At 35.3% G+C, this 15,157-nt stretch overlaps 1 protein-coding gene across 1 annotated transcript in view; it reads left to right on the forward strand.

The window, feature by feature from the left end:
* Nucleotides 1–279: 279 nt before the first annotated feature.
* Nucleotides 280–15,157, forward strand: part of RNF17 (ring finger protein 17) — a 54,912-nt gene continuing 40,034 nt past the window's right edge. Inside the window, exons 1-10 of the mRNA XM_081952457.1 lie at nucleotides 280–354; nucleotides 2,954–3,034; nucleotides 5,325–5,425; nucleotides 6,006–6,177; nucleotides 6,720–6,796; nucleotides 8,056–8,130; nucleotides 10,951–11,189; nucleotides 13,019–13,099; nucleotides 13,894–14,049; nucleotides 14,737–14,923. Coding sequence (XP_081808583.1) covers nucleotides 352–354; nucleotides 2,954–3,034; nucleotides 5,325–5,425; nucleotides 6,006–6,177; nucleotides 6,720–6,796; nucleotides 8,056–8,130; nucleotides 10,951–11,189; nucleotides 13,019–13,099; nucleotides 13,894–14,049; nucleotides 14,737–14,923 — 1,172 coding nt within the window. The 5' untranslated portion in view covers nucleotides 280–351. The remainder of the gene's footprint in view (nucleotides 355–2,953; nucleotides 3,035–5,324; nucleotides 5,426–6,005; nucleotides 6,178–6,719; nucleotides 6,797–8,055; nucleotides 8,131–10,950; nucleotides 11,190–13,018; nucleotides 13,100–13,893; nucleotides 14,050–14,736; nucleotides 14,924–15,157) is intronic.

Raw genomic sequence — 15,157 nt, forward strand, 5'->3', positions numbered from 1 at the left:
CATTTCCCTATACTTTCAAGAATCCCACTGACTGAAAATTAACATTTCCCACTTTTACCTCCATGTAAAGGTAACAAGTAGAAGCATGCTTTTATGTAAGGTATCCTACTTTTTTGACCAAAAAGTTGTCATTCCAATTGTTGGCGTGCTCCTAATTTCTTTTAGATTACTTTTCATGCCTTAACATTTCTCAAGTTATCCATTTTCAATAAGCATTCAGCCAAGTGCAGCCATTCAAGAAAACACAAAAACATATAGCTTGTTTTGACTTTGTAGTTGCAGCATTCAGAAAGTACACGACCCAGTTGGACTACAATTCATCAATTGCCTTTGAAGGCATCTACAGTCAATATGGTACGTGAACAATCTAACATTGCTTTATTTCTATTTATTAAAGAGCATATTAACCAGCAACTAGAAATGCTGATTTTATAAAATACTAAGATTTTGTCTTTAGGTTTTAGGTACAAATAAGGAGTCATAATTTCAAAGTGAATATTATGAAGGTGTCTTAGAGCATATTTGAAAGATACTCTGATTCTGGATACTGGACTGTCATATATATTATTTGAAAGTGGGATTAAGTCTCTATTTTACTGATCCTCATTTAATGGACTCTAGATACAAAGGAAAATATATATAATGTGATTTTACATACATTTTAATATATGCAATTACATAAATGTGGGTTTAATGGTCACGTGGCTTTTCAATTGGGACATAAACTACAGGTTTTGCTGTAGTTCCATTTTAAATATAATAAGGCTTCTTCCTAGAGTGGTAGATATGGAATTGAAGCTTAATAATGTGTTTCGAACCAAACCTGTGGAAAATGTAATGACAATGTTCTTAATAGGACATGGTAAGTATTGTCTTTTAAACATGTGCTAAAATTAGTGCATAAGAATATGTTGAACAATTAATAGGCTTAAGAAAAAGTACTTGTTTATCCTTTTAGTCGAATGCTCCCTATAGTTAGAAAAAAACAACAACCCTTCAATAACTTCAATATTCCTTCCTACCATGTCATTTAAATATGGAGGATCAGATTATGGAACAATCCTTTTTGTAGTAATTTGGTTCGTTATCGACTTAAAATTATGATAAAGTCAAATTTGATGAATATAATTAGGCTTTTTTTAAAAAAAGTGATATATAGACAGTTATTCCTTATAGATATTTTATTTTTGTTTTAATAATTGCACTCTTTGCCTATCTATTGATTTGCTTAAATATTTATTTTATTGTGATGTGTGATTACAGGACTTTCCTTTTACTAAAGTTCTTTTGCCTTAACATAAGAGTGTTTTAGTATAAAAATTGAGGTCATTGCTCATTGTTGGAGAAAATAAAAACAATAGGAGTGGTAGCTAGCTACTTTATTTGGAAGTGTGTAGAAAGCCAAAGGTTAGTTAAACATACTGCATGAGGGGAAAGTAGAAAGGTTGGCAGATAGACCTGTGGTAAATTAGTGATTTGTAACTGCTTATTTCTTTGTGTGAATAAAGAACTGCACCCAAAGCATTCATTCTGAGAGCATGCCCATAAGTTAACATTTTCAATAAATGCCCTTTGTCTATGGAAAGTTTATGAATGAAAGATATATGTCCCAGAATAATGTTGCAGGATCACTGGGACCAGAGGTTTTTGTCTAGAGAGCTAGAGAGAAGTTCCCTAAAGATGAGCCCAAAAGCTTGGAAGACAAAAATATTTGGTCCAAATGACCCACCCAGATTGGATTTTGCATAGATGGTTTATTTATACTCTGACCCATTTTGGTAAGGTACAATTTGAAGTTCTAAGTGTCAGAATTAAAATTTGTAGTTTCCCAATTGTCATTGAAGATTCTTAGTCATCTAGGTAGAGTTGTCTGGAAGTTAGGTCATGGCAACTGGTTATCTTGTTAGTTCAGAACATTTTTTTCTCTCTGATTAATTGCTCCCTTCCCTATAGATCCAGCAAAGAAAGCGTATTGCATATACCAGCAATGGCGAACCTTTTTTGGCTCGCGTGCCATAAGCGGGGGGAGCACAGGGGGGGCGTGCCGCTCCCATAATGCAATGTGCGACTCCACCAGCGTGCATGCATGCATGACAGGCGCTCCCCCGTATTTTTTGCATGCTTTTTTCACCCTCCCCAGGCTCCAGAGGCTTTATAGAAGCCTGGGGAGGGCAAAAACAGCCTCCCCCCCCCCGAGGCCCTCCAGAGGCTTCAGGATCTTCCCTGAAGCCTCCACAGCGCAAAAAGCCGGCCCTACGGACAAACCGGAACTTCAGGAACGGACTTCCGGTTTGCTCGTAGGTCCGGTTTAAGCCCTCCAGAGTCTTCAGGGACCTTCCGGAGGCTTCTCTGAAAGCTCCGGAGGATGAAAAACGACCCTATGAGCATACCAGAAGTGACTTCTGTTTTGTCAGTTGGGTTGTTTTTCGTCCTCCGGAGCCTTCACGGAAGCCTCCGGAAGGCTCCAGAGGGCTTAAACCGGCCCTACCAGCAAACTGGAAGTCTCCTTCCTGTTTGCCCGTAGGGCTGGTTTTTTGTGCTCCCGAGGCTTCGGGGGGGCAGGGGAGGTTGTTTTCACCCTTCCCAGACTCCTATAAAGCCTTTGGAACCTGGGGAGGGTGAAAAATGGCTTTAAAAAAAGCTGAACTCAGCTGGCCAGTGCACACATGCGCGCTGGCCAGCTGACAGGGCAACAGCTCTCATGCCCTGACAAATTGCTCCGCATGCGATAGGTTCGCCATCCCAGGCATATACCATCTTCCAGGGACTTATATTTGGTAGGACCTTTTTATATTTTGAAAGGCTTGTTTTGTTATATATATTGTTTTTATTTAATAATTGTATGCTACACAGAGTCACTTGTTGTAAGATAGGGAGCTATATAAATTGGATGATGGATGGATGGAGTTCTAGAATAGCATCCTTCTAACTCTTTCCTTTTGACTCCTCTTAGGACAGCAAAATTCTGCAAGACATAGAAAAAGCCCTCAACAAGGCTAAAAACAACCTTGAACATTTAAAGGTTTTAGAGGAGGTAGGTGGGCTAACTAAACTTTGTATGAGTTCTTATCTCCCAACAACTCATACTTTGGGAATTGAAAATTTCCTTTTTAAAAAAGAATTGAAAATACTACTTCAACATTTGTTGGTAACTAAAAGAAGAGATAATACTAGATATTTGGTCAGCTCCAGAGAATTAATAGCCTGTTACTGTTAATAGCCTGTTACTGTAATAATGAGATTGGAATCAGATATCAGACAGACCTTCTGACCAGGCAGAAGATACCATTGCGATCTTTTTGGATCAGATGATCAATCTTTAAAAAAACTATTAATAATAGCAGTGAAAGATTTCAATTCTCCAGACAACTTCTGAGAATCTAACTTTTCCAGGAGCAAATTTTGTCTCCTCTTATTATGACAACAAATGTCTCAATGATTCCACTCATAGTTACATGAATGACAATACTCAAAGAGTGCTTGTTAATAATTTCATCTCATCGTTGAAAATAGCAGGTGCTAGAGGGATTTTTCCTGGACCATGTATTCTTCAAACTTTTTATTAATGACTTGATTGAGAGAGCTGAGGGGATATTTGTCAAGTTGGGGAAAACAGTTAATGTTCTTCCCAACTTGACAAATATCTGTAGAGTATAGACGGAAAATTCCAAAAGATTTCAACAGGTTTGAGCAATGGACTGAAATGAATAGGGTGGAATTTAACATAAAGTTCTGTATTTGAGAAGAAAAACAGAATTACAAGCACAGAATGGAGTGTCTTGCAGGTGCTGAAAATGCAAATAATATTCTCAGTTGTGTTAATAGAATAATGAAGTCCTGATCACAGGAAATAACTGTTTTACTTTGTTCTGCTCTAGTTATGTCCCTCGTGGAATACTGTGCCTAATTTTGGCACAGTTAGAAAAATAATGACAACTTGGAGAAGGAGCTGTCAGGATAATGTTGGGTCTGGAACTAAGTCCTACAAGGAATTGTTAAAGGATCTGAATATGTTTAGCATGCATGGAAGAGTGATGTAGGAACAATCTTCAAATGTCACTTAAAAGAGGAGTATAAATAATTTCTATATTCTATGCCCCAGGGATAGAACTAGAATTGGTAGGATCAAATTTAGAAACAATTATGTTCAAGGTAAAGGAGTTTAGGAGCAATTGGCCAGTAAGGACAGATTGCTGCCTAAGATTCAGTACTTTTGGCTGGAGATCTTCAAATAAGATGGAGCATCTATCAGAGATGATAGTGAATCTGGAGCAGTGGTTGCATTACATGACCTTTGCTTGTGTGTAAAATTTGATCACCTGAAACCAGGTGGACCCTTACGAAGTTTATCTAGTTAAACTTCACAAACATAATGCTTTTTTCTAAAAGCCAAGTGGTGTTTTCATACTCTTCTAGAGAAAAAAAAATGGATGAAAATGATTTTCTTAAGTAGTAAATATTGTGCAGGCAAGCTACAAGAAGTATATAACGCTTGCTGTGACTCATTTTTTTATACAATTTGGATGATAGGTAGAACTTAATGTATTTAGTTAGTTATCTTTGTTGGCCATAGACAAAAACAAGGGGCTAAAGGTTTCTGTTTGTATTAAATTTCTATTGCTTCTTTTGATGGAACCCTTTAAAGCAGGGGTATAGCTGGCTGGGGAATTCTGGGAGTTGAAGTCCACAAGTCTTAAAGTTCCCAAGTTTGGACACCCCTGCTTTAAATGAAATGTCCTTTTTGTTGTTGTCTTTCCTGAGCTTCCTGAATACAGAACATGAAATTTAGTGCTTTCCTAAATCGGAATGTTTCACACATACAAATATGAGTAAAACTATGAGCTGATAATGGCTTTCTGCATTTAAAATAAGGACTGCTGTAATATTTTACATTACTAAAAGTACATTGGAAGAAGTGCCTTATTTGTGCGTCTACACATACATGCTTATATTTCTTTAAATCACCACACTGAGCATTTCAACTAGAATAATCATAAGTAGTGACTAGATTTCAATGGCATTCCTATTGACTTTGACCACTGGATATTTTTCCAAATTCTTTTTAATTCTATTTTAGCTATGTCTTCATTTTATTTGGAATATTTAATTACCATAACTGTTAAAACCGCATTGAATAAATAATATCAAATAAAATTCTTATCAAAATCTGTCTTCTAAAGCATTTGGAAGAAAAGAATGTAAATATTAATTTTGAATTGCTTTTGTTATTCTATCAAATAGTGCTTACGTTGCTTTTAAATTCTGTCGTCAATGTGTGCAAGTGTGGATATATTTTTTATTGTTATTATTTTTAAATGAATAAGCTACTTCAACAGTTGATCACTGAGACAAAACAGGAAGAAAGCAAGATTGCGGATGTTATCACTGCCAAGTTTACAGATTGTGTGGCTTCTCTGAACTCAAGGTAACCTGATTAAAATTATAATACTGATTTTGTCTGAATTCTACAGTACATGTTTATATATAAATTAACTTTAAGATAAATTGTGGAAAAGGACAATGTATTCAAATTATTCTTTGGGTTTGTTCTGGCAAAGAGAAACAAATATTTCAAAATAACTACCTTCCATGTTTCCTTTTCTACCGTTACTTCCTTTATTTTTTGCACCTTGATTTGTTCAGGTTATAATTCTTATTCTAATACTATGGTTTGTTAGCTTGGAGTAATTGTCATGCTTTCACCTAATTTAAAAGTGACTTTACTTTTAAATTCTTTATCAAAATGTTAGTTTTTGAAGCATTCTTTCAAATGTTAAGCTACTGTATTCCAGAGTCAGATTTATTTATCTTTCAGAGTAATGTAAGTTTATGAAGATAAACAGATTTATGATATAATTATTTTGTGACTAGTAATTTATAACTTTGTTTTTAAATGGGATAAAGTGTGCTTTTCTATGCTATATAGTTACCTATTGAGATGCTTAAATTATGCGGTACTTTTGTAGGATAGGACCATTTTTTCTAATGTATTTGTTTCTAATCAGAAAAAGGAAGATTGAGGCAGAGTTGGTAATGAACACCAGTTACTATGTAACTGATATACATAGCATTCAGGTTGCTGTTATACAGAAAAGAAGCAATTTGATTGACGCGGTAAAGAAAGCAAAGGACTTGAAAACAACTCATTCATTAGAATCCTGCCACAGCTTGAATCAGGTAAGTTAAACTATGTATTGCATTTGTTTGATTTCTGGTTGGGGTTTTCATTAATGTAATCAGAAATTCATTTTAAGTGTTTCGGTAAAGGTAATTTTAACAGTAAAATAAACTATAACATATAACAAAATAATACAATTAAAATAAACTTCAGAACTAGTTTTATTGATCTTATTGTTTTAGAATTATAACATGAGGGGTAAAATACAAATGATTCTAAATTTAATTAATTAAAATTGGTCATAAAAATAAATTCATATATGTTCTGTATTAGTACACTAATCAACTGATTCCAATAAGAAAAATGAATTTATTTCTTTTTAAGTTCATAAAACTATTTTAGCTTAGGCACCATTTTGGCTTTTAATGCCCCATTACATATATTCTTTGTGTGTTTGTGTGTATATACAAATAATTATCAGGGTAAAACAAATATAAGACAAAATATGAATTGTGGCACTCCTATTCTAAACCATGTACTGTCTACATAACTGCTTGATTTAGTGTATTGAAAATTGAATAAGGACTCATTATTCTTTAAGGCTCTTTGCAACTTAAACGTATCAGTTGAAGAAGAAGTCTTAAAACTAGATAATCTGAAAAAAAGAACACTTCCAAGGTATGTTTTTGGAAAACTAAGAGTTTTAGCACATTAATTTTTGTGCGTAAGCAGTGTTAAAATAAATTGTAGTTGCTAATATGACTAGATCAAACTAATTTATTGAAAATAAGCTCAAATGATTTTAGATGTGCAGTCTTCTGAATAAACCAAAATTGCACACTAAGAATGGTAAAGATTCTACATTTAAAATAAAGCCTATCATACCAACAAAGCCAAATTAAAAACATTGAAATAATAAAAGGTATTTCAAAAACTAGTTTGACACTGTAGTCTTAACTATTATTTAACAGCAGATGATTTAATTATTAGGTTTGCATGATAACTATAATTCATGATTCACTAACTGAATTCAAGATTTGCTAACTGATCATGTGCCATTAAGTCATTTTCATCTTCAAATGATCCTATAGACAGATTTTCTCCATGATGACTATAACTAACTTCTTCTTACAATGGTGCATTCCTCCCCACTCTGAGTTCATCCACCTTGTCGGTAATCAATCTCTTCTTCCCTTCCATCTTCCTCAGCCTTAGAAATTTTTGGGGGGAGAGCTAGGTCTGCATATAATATATCTAAAGTACAGAATAATTTGAGGTTGGTTATTTGTGCCTTGAGTGAAAATTCTGGATTGATTTGTTCAATAATCCATCGATTTGTTTTCTTGCCTGTCTCAGGAGTCTTCCAACATCAAAGGTTAAATGCATCAAATATTTTTTTCTGCTTTGCTTCTTAAAGTCCAAATTTTGTTTCCATAGAGTACCTGGGTTGCATGATTCTGATCCTTATAGATATAGATATATCATGCAATTTAATATTTTTTCCAAAGTCTCATGTCTGCTGTATTGAGTGCTAAGCTGCAATGTATTTTTGACTGCTTGCTTTTTTACCCTTGATGTTGATCCTAAAAGGTAGAACACCAGTTCAGTATCTTCATTTCCAGTTCTAAGACTGTTCTACCTGTTGTCATTAGTTTTGTGGCCTTTATATTTAATATTAGTTCCATTTTTAAACTCTGCTTTTTCACTTTTAGAGCAAAGACAACATGTGTTACTAGCACAGTACATGTTATTGATGGGTTTTTTTCTCCAGTTTTAAAATCACTTCTCCTTAATATATCTCCTTATTCCACTAATGAAAAACTATTCGATTGTGTATCAGTTTGGAGTCATCAATTAAGTACTAAAAACTCAATTATATGCTTAAAAATGTGTCCAGAAAATATATTTGTAATATGGATAATATATTCCTAATACAGGTTTTACATGGACTATGATGAGATAAACCATCTATTTGAAAACATAGGTAAATTTTCCTATGATGCCTCAAATGTGTAAGTATTTGGCACTGTATTTGAAACACAGTGGTTTTGTTCAGCCACCTTAGAATCTTTCAGTTTATATACCACATAAAGCTTCATACATGGGTATAAAGAACAAACAATATCAAGAAAAGGAAATAAACTGGAAACAGCATCTATACAGGCATGGCTGAAGTTAAAAAATAAAATCTAACTAGGGTTAGTTTTGGTTTGAAGAACATAGGAAAATTCCAAGGCTTTAGGTATTAAAGTTGTATAAATAAATAAATTGGTAAAAAAAAACTTGAAAGAAAGGAATGGAAACTACCCCTATTTGATGAAAAAAGAAAAACATTGAAACTCAAGGGAAATTTTATCTGTAATTTGAAAATAGCCAACTGGTTCCAATCAGAAATAAGATTTCTGGTTATTTTGGAGGCAGTAATTACAAGTTACATTTGTATTTTCGATCATGCTGTCAATGAGCTTTATTTAGAAATGTTTCCATTATTAAATACTGTGTAGAAGCATCTGGAATGAAATAGACAGTTTGGTTGACAGATGCAGGCAAGTGAAATTTTTTGTTAAGATCAGTATATGTATCTAACTTCCTGATTTTCAGTAGTATTTGGTATAATTCCTATGAGTAGCAATTATGTGATCTTTGACATTTACAGGACCAGCAACTGAAAGATCCAGTCTGTAGCTCCTTAAAATCTTGGTTGTATTATACTCAACAAAATATCTCCACATTGTAATTTTTAGTTGAATAGGAGATAAAAAATTTTAAATATGTGAGAATCGGTTATGTTTTAAATAAAATAAAATTGAGTAATGATTATTATGCAGTTAGGGAGTGAAGCTTCCATCAAGCATCTCTGATCAAATTCAGTCCTCAATCCCTACAGTTATATGCCTCTATTCAATAAAGTGGGCTTAGTATGAGAAGCCAATATTTGTTTTAATGAGCAATTAAAAATGTCCTGGTCACATAGAGTGAAAAATCTATAAATTATGATTTACAATTTACAGTGCCTAGGATGCAAATTTAAATATGAAGAAATTACATTATGGTTTTATAGAATATATAAATCAAGCCTTATACATTAGTGTTGTACACATTCTTGTCCATGGGGGCAGCTGTGATAAAATTAGATTTTTTTTAAAACTGCAGAATCTGAAATTGTTACAACCACAGTAGTGGTGGGTTGCAGGCGGTACACCCCGGTACAGGCATACCGGAGCCTGCCCGGAGCACCGGATACCGGTATGGTGCTCCGGAGGGCCGATCCACCCACCTGATCTCCTTACCGGTCTTTTAAGTCTTCAGCGCTTATGCACACAGCGCATACAGTGCCTGCGTGACACTCCGCTGAGCAGCTGGAGGCTCGCAGAGGTGGTAAGATGCATGCGCGCGCTGCGCGCATCCACGTGGACAATGCTGGGCCGGTTGGAACGGGATCCGGGACCCACCACTGAACCACAGACGTATTATAGATTACTGTATTAAAATAAGTTCAGTCCATGAAAGCTGTCTATAATGTGTCGAGGTATATGATACAATACACCAATGTAAGTTTTTTTTTTCTCTGACTCTTTGATTATGTCAGAGAAGTAGGGAACTTAAGGAGCGAAAGGCACATTTACATAACACTGGAACTTAAGCTAACACATAGCTGAAACTGAAAGTTAAAGATCTGTCCATAAAAGATAATCCATAGAAAATAGTCCATTAGAAGCAGTACACAAAATTAAACTTTGATTTTTTTTTAGATTGTACTGTATAAGAATTATAAAATCAACTAATGTTGCTGTTCATGTGTACTTAAAGTACATTTTTCTTTAGCCTACTATCTTTGAAAAGATGGGAATTTGTTTGAAAAAGGGAACACAGTATTGAAGTTTTAAAAAATCAAATTGAATATAGTTTTTTCTTAGACACTTATTAACTATACTAATGATTTTTTTCGGAAGTGATTTATTTTGTGTTGTACAGATGTCTTTCTGGATAGACATATTCAATATAAATGCATAAATCTTGTGGGGTATATGGATACCATACCTCATTTTTTAGCTTCTTTTAAAAAAAATTGTGGGGGAATTTTCTATTTTTTATATACTTTTTCTTCTGATAAAAGTGAAGTTAAAAATAAAAATGTTGAAAAATCAGTGATTTTGCTGTAAGAGTTTGGTGAAGAAATCTGACAGCGTTCTGGGACTGAAAAAATTTATTAGAGGATGTATTTAGCCTTCAGGTTTAATGGAAATTAAAGATGCTTCTTAAAGTGGAGACTCTAGAAAGAGCGCAGAGAAGAGCAACAAAGATGATTAGGGGACTGGAGACTAAAATATATGAAGAATGGTTGCAGGAACTGGTTTTGTCTAGTTTAATGAAAAGAAGGACTGAGGGAGACATGATAGCAGTGTTCCAATATCTCAGGGGTTGCCACAAAGAAGAGGGAGTCAAACTATTCTCCAAAGTACCTGAGGGCAGAACAAGAAGCAATGGGTGGAAACCAATTAAGGAGAGAAGCAACCTAGAACTGAGGAGAAATTTCCTGAGAGTTAGAACAATTAATATGTGGAATTAATCAGTTCTGAATGCCCCAACACTGGAGGTCTTTAAGATGATGTTGGATAACCATTTGTCTGAAATGATATAGGGTTTCCTGCCTAGGCAGGGGGTTGGACTAGAAAACCTCCAAGGTCCCTACCAACTCTGCTATTGTATTGTATTGTATTGTATTGTATTGTAAGTCAAAGGCCTTTTCATTATATCTGTTTATTTGATCTCTTGTGCTAATATGATGTTTAATAAACAAACAGCATTCAATGAATAATTGGTCAATTTAGGTACAACTTTGAAGAGAACTCTCTAAAAATGAATAATGAACTTGGTACTTCACATCAAGTAAATGTAAATCTTGTTAAAGAAATTGATCCTCCTCCCGAAGAATCTGATAAATGTTTTGGAGGTGCCCACCTGCAAGCAATGAGTCTATTATCCATTCAGAAACACACTGCTGCATTATCTCAGGCCACATCTACACCAGATGTTATCATTGAAGAAATAATTGAAGATGATCAAGAAAGTGAGTAGGGGCTTTATACCCCTCTAAAGCTTTTTATATGATTTGTTACATTATAGCTAGAATATCCTTTCTCTTTCAAAGCGTTCATAGTGTTTTCAAAAATACATAAATGGAACACACACACACACACACACACACATACATACACAGAGCTTTGCAATAGCAGAACAAACACCAGATGTTTAACTATAGTTCTGAGCATTCCATCACCAGTGAGTATGATCATCAGAGTTCCTGGGAGTTGTGGTTGAGCAATAAGAGAACAACAAATTGTCCACTTCTTTTAACTAAAAAAATTACAGATAAGCTCACTCAAAGATTGAGAATGCTTCTTCCTGGCAAATAGCAACTTGTGAACAACTCTTGTTATGTTGATATGTGGTATCCTCTTTTGTAACATGCTATATTTATTATTTATTATATTTATATGGCTGCTCATTTCACAAAAAGCAACTCTTAGGCAGTGGTGTTGAAGTTTCTATAAATAATATTATTTAATTGGATATAAGTAAATCTTTCTGATGTAAGTGTTTGGAGATTGATGTAATCAAAACAAATTAAAAACATGACCATAACCATCTTATTAAAAGTGTGTGGATTAGCCAACACTCAGCCTTGGAAGTGTGTTAAACTCTGTGGATTGTGATTGCCACCTTGCACTCTGGTTTCCAAACTTCTGGGCAAGTTTAAGCGAGGTGAAAGTTCCCACCATCCGCATTCCTTCTCTGAAGGCTTCCTTGCCTCACTTTCCAGTGCTTGCCTAAAACACAGGCTAAGCAGGAGTCATTGTTCTGTGCACACATACACACACTATTCTGACCTTGACGACTTTTATTTGCAACCCAGCTGGCAGGCAGCCAGTCCTGCCCAGGTTTTGGGAGAAGAACCTCTCCTTCAGCATGCTGTGCTGGACTCTGACAGTCCCAGACAGGGAGAAAGGCAAGCAGGGATGATGACAGGGAAACTCACTCCCCATGGCCATTGCCGCGAAGGCTTGTTCCCACTGAATCTTCCAGCCCAGAACAATAACTCCCGCATAGCCCACCTGCACTCCTTTTCCAAAGGCTTCCTCACTTCATTTTCCAGTGTTCCTTTCCCACACAAAAGGCGAACTAACCTGGAGTCCTTTTTCCAGGCTGAGTCACCTTTTACTGTCCATGCTTGCTCCTTTCCCTGCCTGGGAGCCATCGAGGTCCAGTGCAACACACCAAAGAAGTGGCCCTTCTCCCCAGGCCCAGGCACAATTGGCAGATTGCTGGCTCAGATGTAAGTATGTCCCCAAACTCATAAGTGTGTGTGTGTGTATAAAATGATTCCAGCTAGCACGACTTTCAAGGGAGGGGGGGGGGGGTGAACTGGAAAGCAAGGCAAGGAAGCTTTCAGAAAAGCAGTGTGGGCTGGTTTCTCCTCCCTTAAGTTCACCTGGTTTTGGAAACCAGCATGGAAGGCCCAGCTTATGCTGAGTTATCTCCTCAGCAATTTAGCCGGAGTGAGGTGGTGGTAGTAGGAAGAGAATTGCCTCTTTCTGCCACTTCCATACAACGAAGGGACGATCAAAAAAAATGCCAGGTGGTATCTCCCACTAGCTTGCTGGTTTTAACACACACAATCCCCACAGATGCCATTGCTCATTACTTTTGGGATTTCTCAGAATAGACTTCTATTTCTCAGAATAGACTTCTTAGGGAAAAATGGAAACCTGTAAGCTTGACTCCTGAACTTGGCTTTAGAAGGCTAATCGTTAAGTCTCTGTTCTTCAATAAATTTGTTCCAGGTGAATAATATTCACATATGGAGTTGATTAAATATATCCATGTTTTCCCCCCAAGCATTTTCTACAGAATATCGCAAATCTACATATCAGAAGAGTTTTCTCCAAACACAGCAGGTCCCATTTGAGTTAAAGGCTGGTATGTAACTCTGATCTGGCAAAATAAAATGTCTCAATGATTGCTTTAATAGTTTGATTTTTTGAAATGTAGAAATAAATGCTACCATCCCTTTAAAAAAAAAACTTTGAAGATATAGATCAAATGTATAGGACAGGGATGTCTAAACTTGGCAACTTTAAGACTTGTGGACTTCAAGTCCCAGAATTTCCCAGCCAGCAGAGCTGACTGGGGAATTCTGGGAGTTGAAGTCCACAAGTCTTAATGTTGCCAAGTTTGGACACCCCTGGTATAGGAGGAAGTTTATGGAATAGACATACACGTTTTTCACAATAACTAATTGTAAAGCAAAAAATGCTTGATTTGGAATAGTCAAGTGTATTGACTCTTAATATTTCAAATGTAACATAACTATTATTGAGAGATGAAGTACATTATGATTATTGGTAAAATAGTTAACTGTTGAGCCAGCTGCTGCTGTTTCCAAGTAAATGTTTTGCAATTTCATTCATTCTGTGTAGAAATCTAGTTTGCTAATTACTTAATGGACCCTTCATTATGAATATGAATTCATTATCATTTTGATGTATCCATGTTATTTTTCTTTATTATTTATTTTATTGTTCTATTGTTTTGTTTCTGGTTTGTTTCATTTCTTTGTTTTTATTATTGTAAACTGCCTAACCCATGGTGAGATATATGGCAAGTAAAATAAATAAATTTCTGCACAAATAATTTGATTTTTCATGTATAATGTACGAAAACTTGCTTAATATTTGATTTTATTCATTCATTTTATATTCTATCTTACACAGAAGTTCCTGAATATGTTGTTGTCAGTTGTGTAATAAATCCATGTCATTTCTATGTTCGGAAAGTTTCCCAAAGGAAAACTGCGACCTATTTGGAAAAAGTTTTGAAACACTATTGTAGGAATAACTATTTGTCTTCTAGTGACATTTTGGAACTAGGTAACTCCTTTAATTTCAGATAAGTTATAATTTCAGAATTTTTAAAACTTCAGTGGAAATGAATTTATGTGGGTTTTGGTAAAGGTTTTCCCTGTCCAGTCACGTGCGACTCTAGTGGTGGTGCTCATCTCTGTTTCGTAGCCAAGGGAGCCAGTGTTGTCCAAAGACATTCCCACGGTCATGTGGCCGCATGCTGAGATGCATGAAACGTTATCTTCCACTGAAGTGGTACCTATTTAATTACTTGTTTTTGCATGCTTTCAAAGTGCTAGGTGGGCAGGAACTGGGGCAAGTACCGGGAGCTCACCCCATCACATAGCGCCTGGTCTCAAATCTGGGCTGTCAGCTTTCCAGTGACAAGCTGGTTGGAGTTACTTCATTTATTTTGAAATTGGAAAAATGATTGTGAAATATTTAAGTTTGCTTGCAGTACAAATGCATTTTTAAAGTAAAACCTTATGCTAATAGCATGGTTTATTAATGGGATTTTGCTGCCATCTCATGACTAGTCAGCCAGAGTTTTGCAGTTCTAAGTAAAACCTCGGCTCTTACTTTCAGACAAACTTTTTAAGTGTCAAAGATTGAATTGAACAGTGAGACCATTCAACATTTCTATAAATATCCTTTCTTAAGAATGCTTAAAAGTGGTCATGAATTTAAAGATAATTAAATCTTAATGTATTTCAGGCACAAGGATTTTGATTAAAAGCAAAGAACATGGAATGTGGTGCCGTGCAGAAATAATGGAACTAATTCCACTGAATACAAATGAGGAGAAAACCTGTGGTCTGACAAAACACAAAATTTGTGATATTGCAATAATGAAAGTATTCCTTATAGACTTTGGGCATCCAGAAGCTTTAATTATTTCAAGGCATGAATAAGTTTAAATAACTTGTGTTCAAATCTATCATGTTTAGATTTCCCCATTTTTTTTTGTAATTATAAGGTGGTTTTGAAATTATCATTTCTGCCTGAGGTGATTTAGTGAATGTGCTTCACCAGATGCTTCAGAGTGAATTTGATTTTTTTAAATTTTATTTATGACTGGAGCATTATAAGGAGATGTTATTGGTTATCCTGTTGCACAGTTTGATAGATGTGCTGG

The sequence above is a fragment of the Natrix helvetica genome, assembly GCF_964273705.1.
Source record: "Natrix helvetica genome assembly, chromosome: 4".
Lineage (NCBI taxonomy): Eukaryota > Metazoa > Chordata > Lepidosauria > Squamata > Natricidae > Natrix > Natrix helvetica.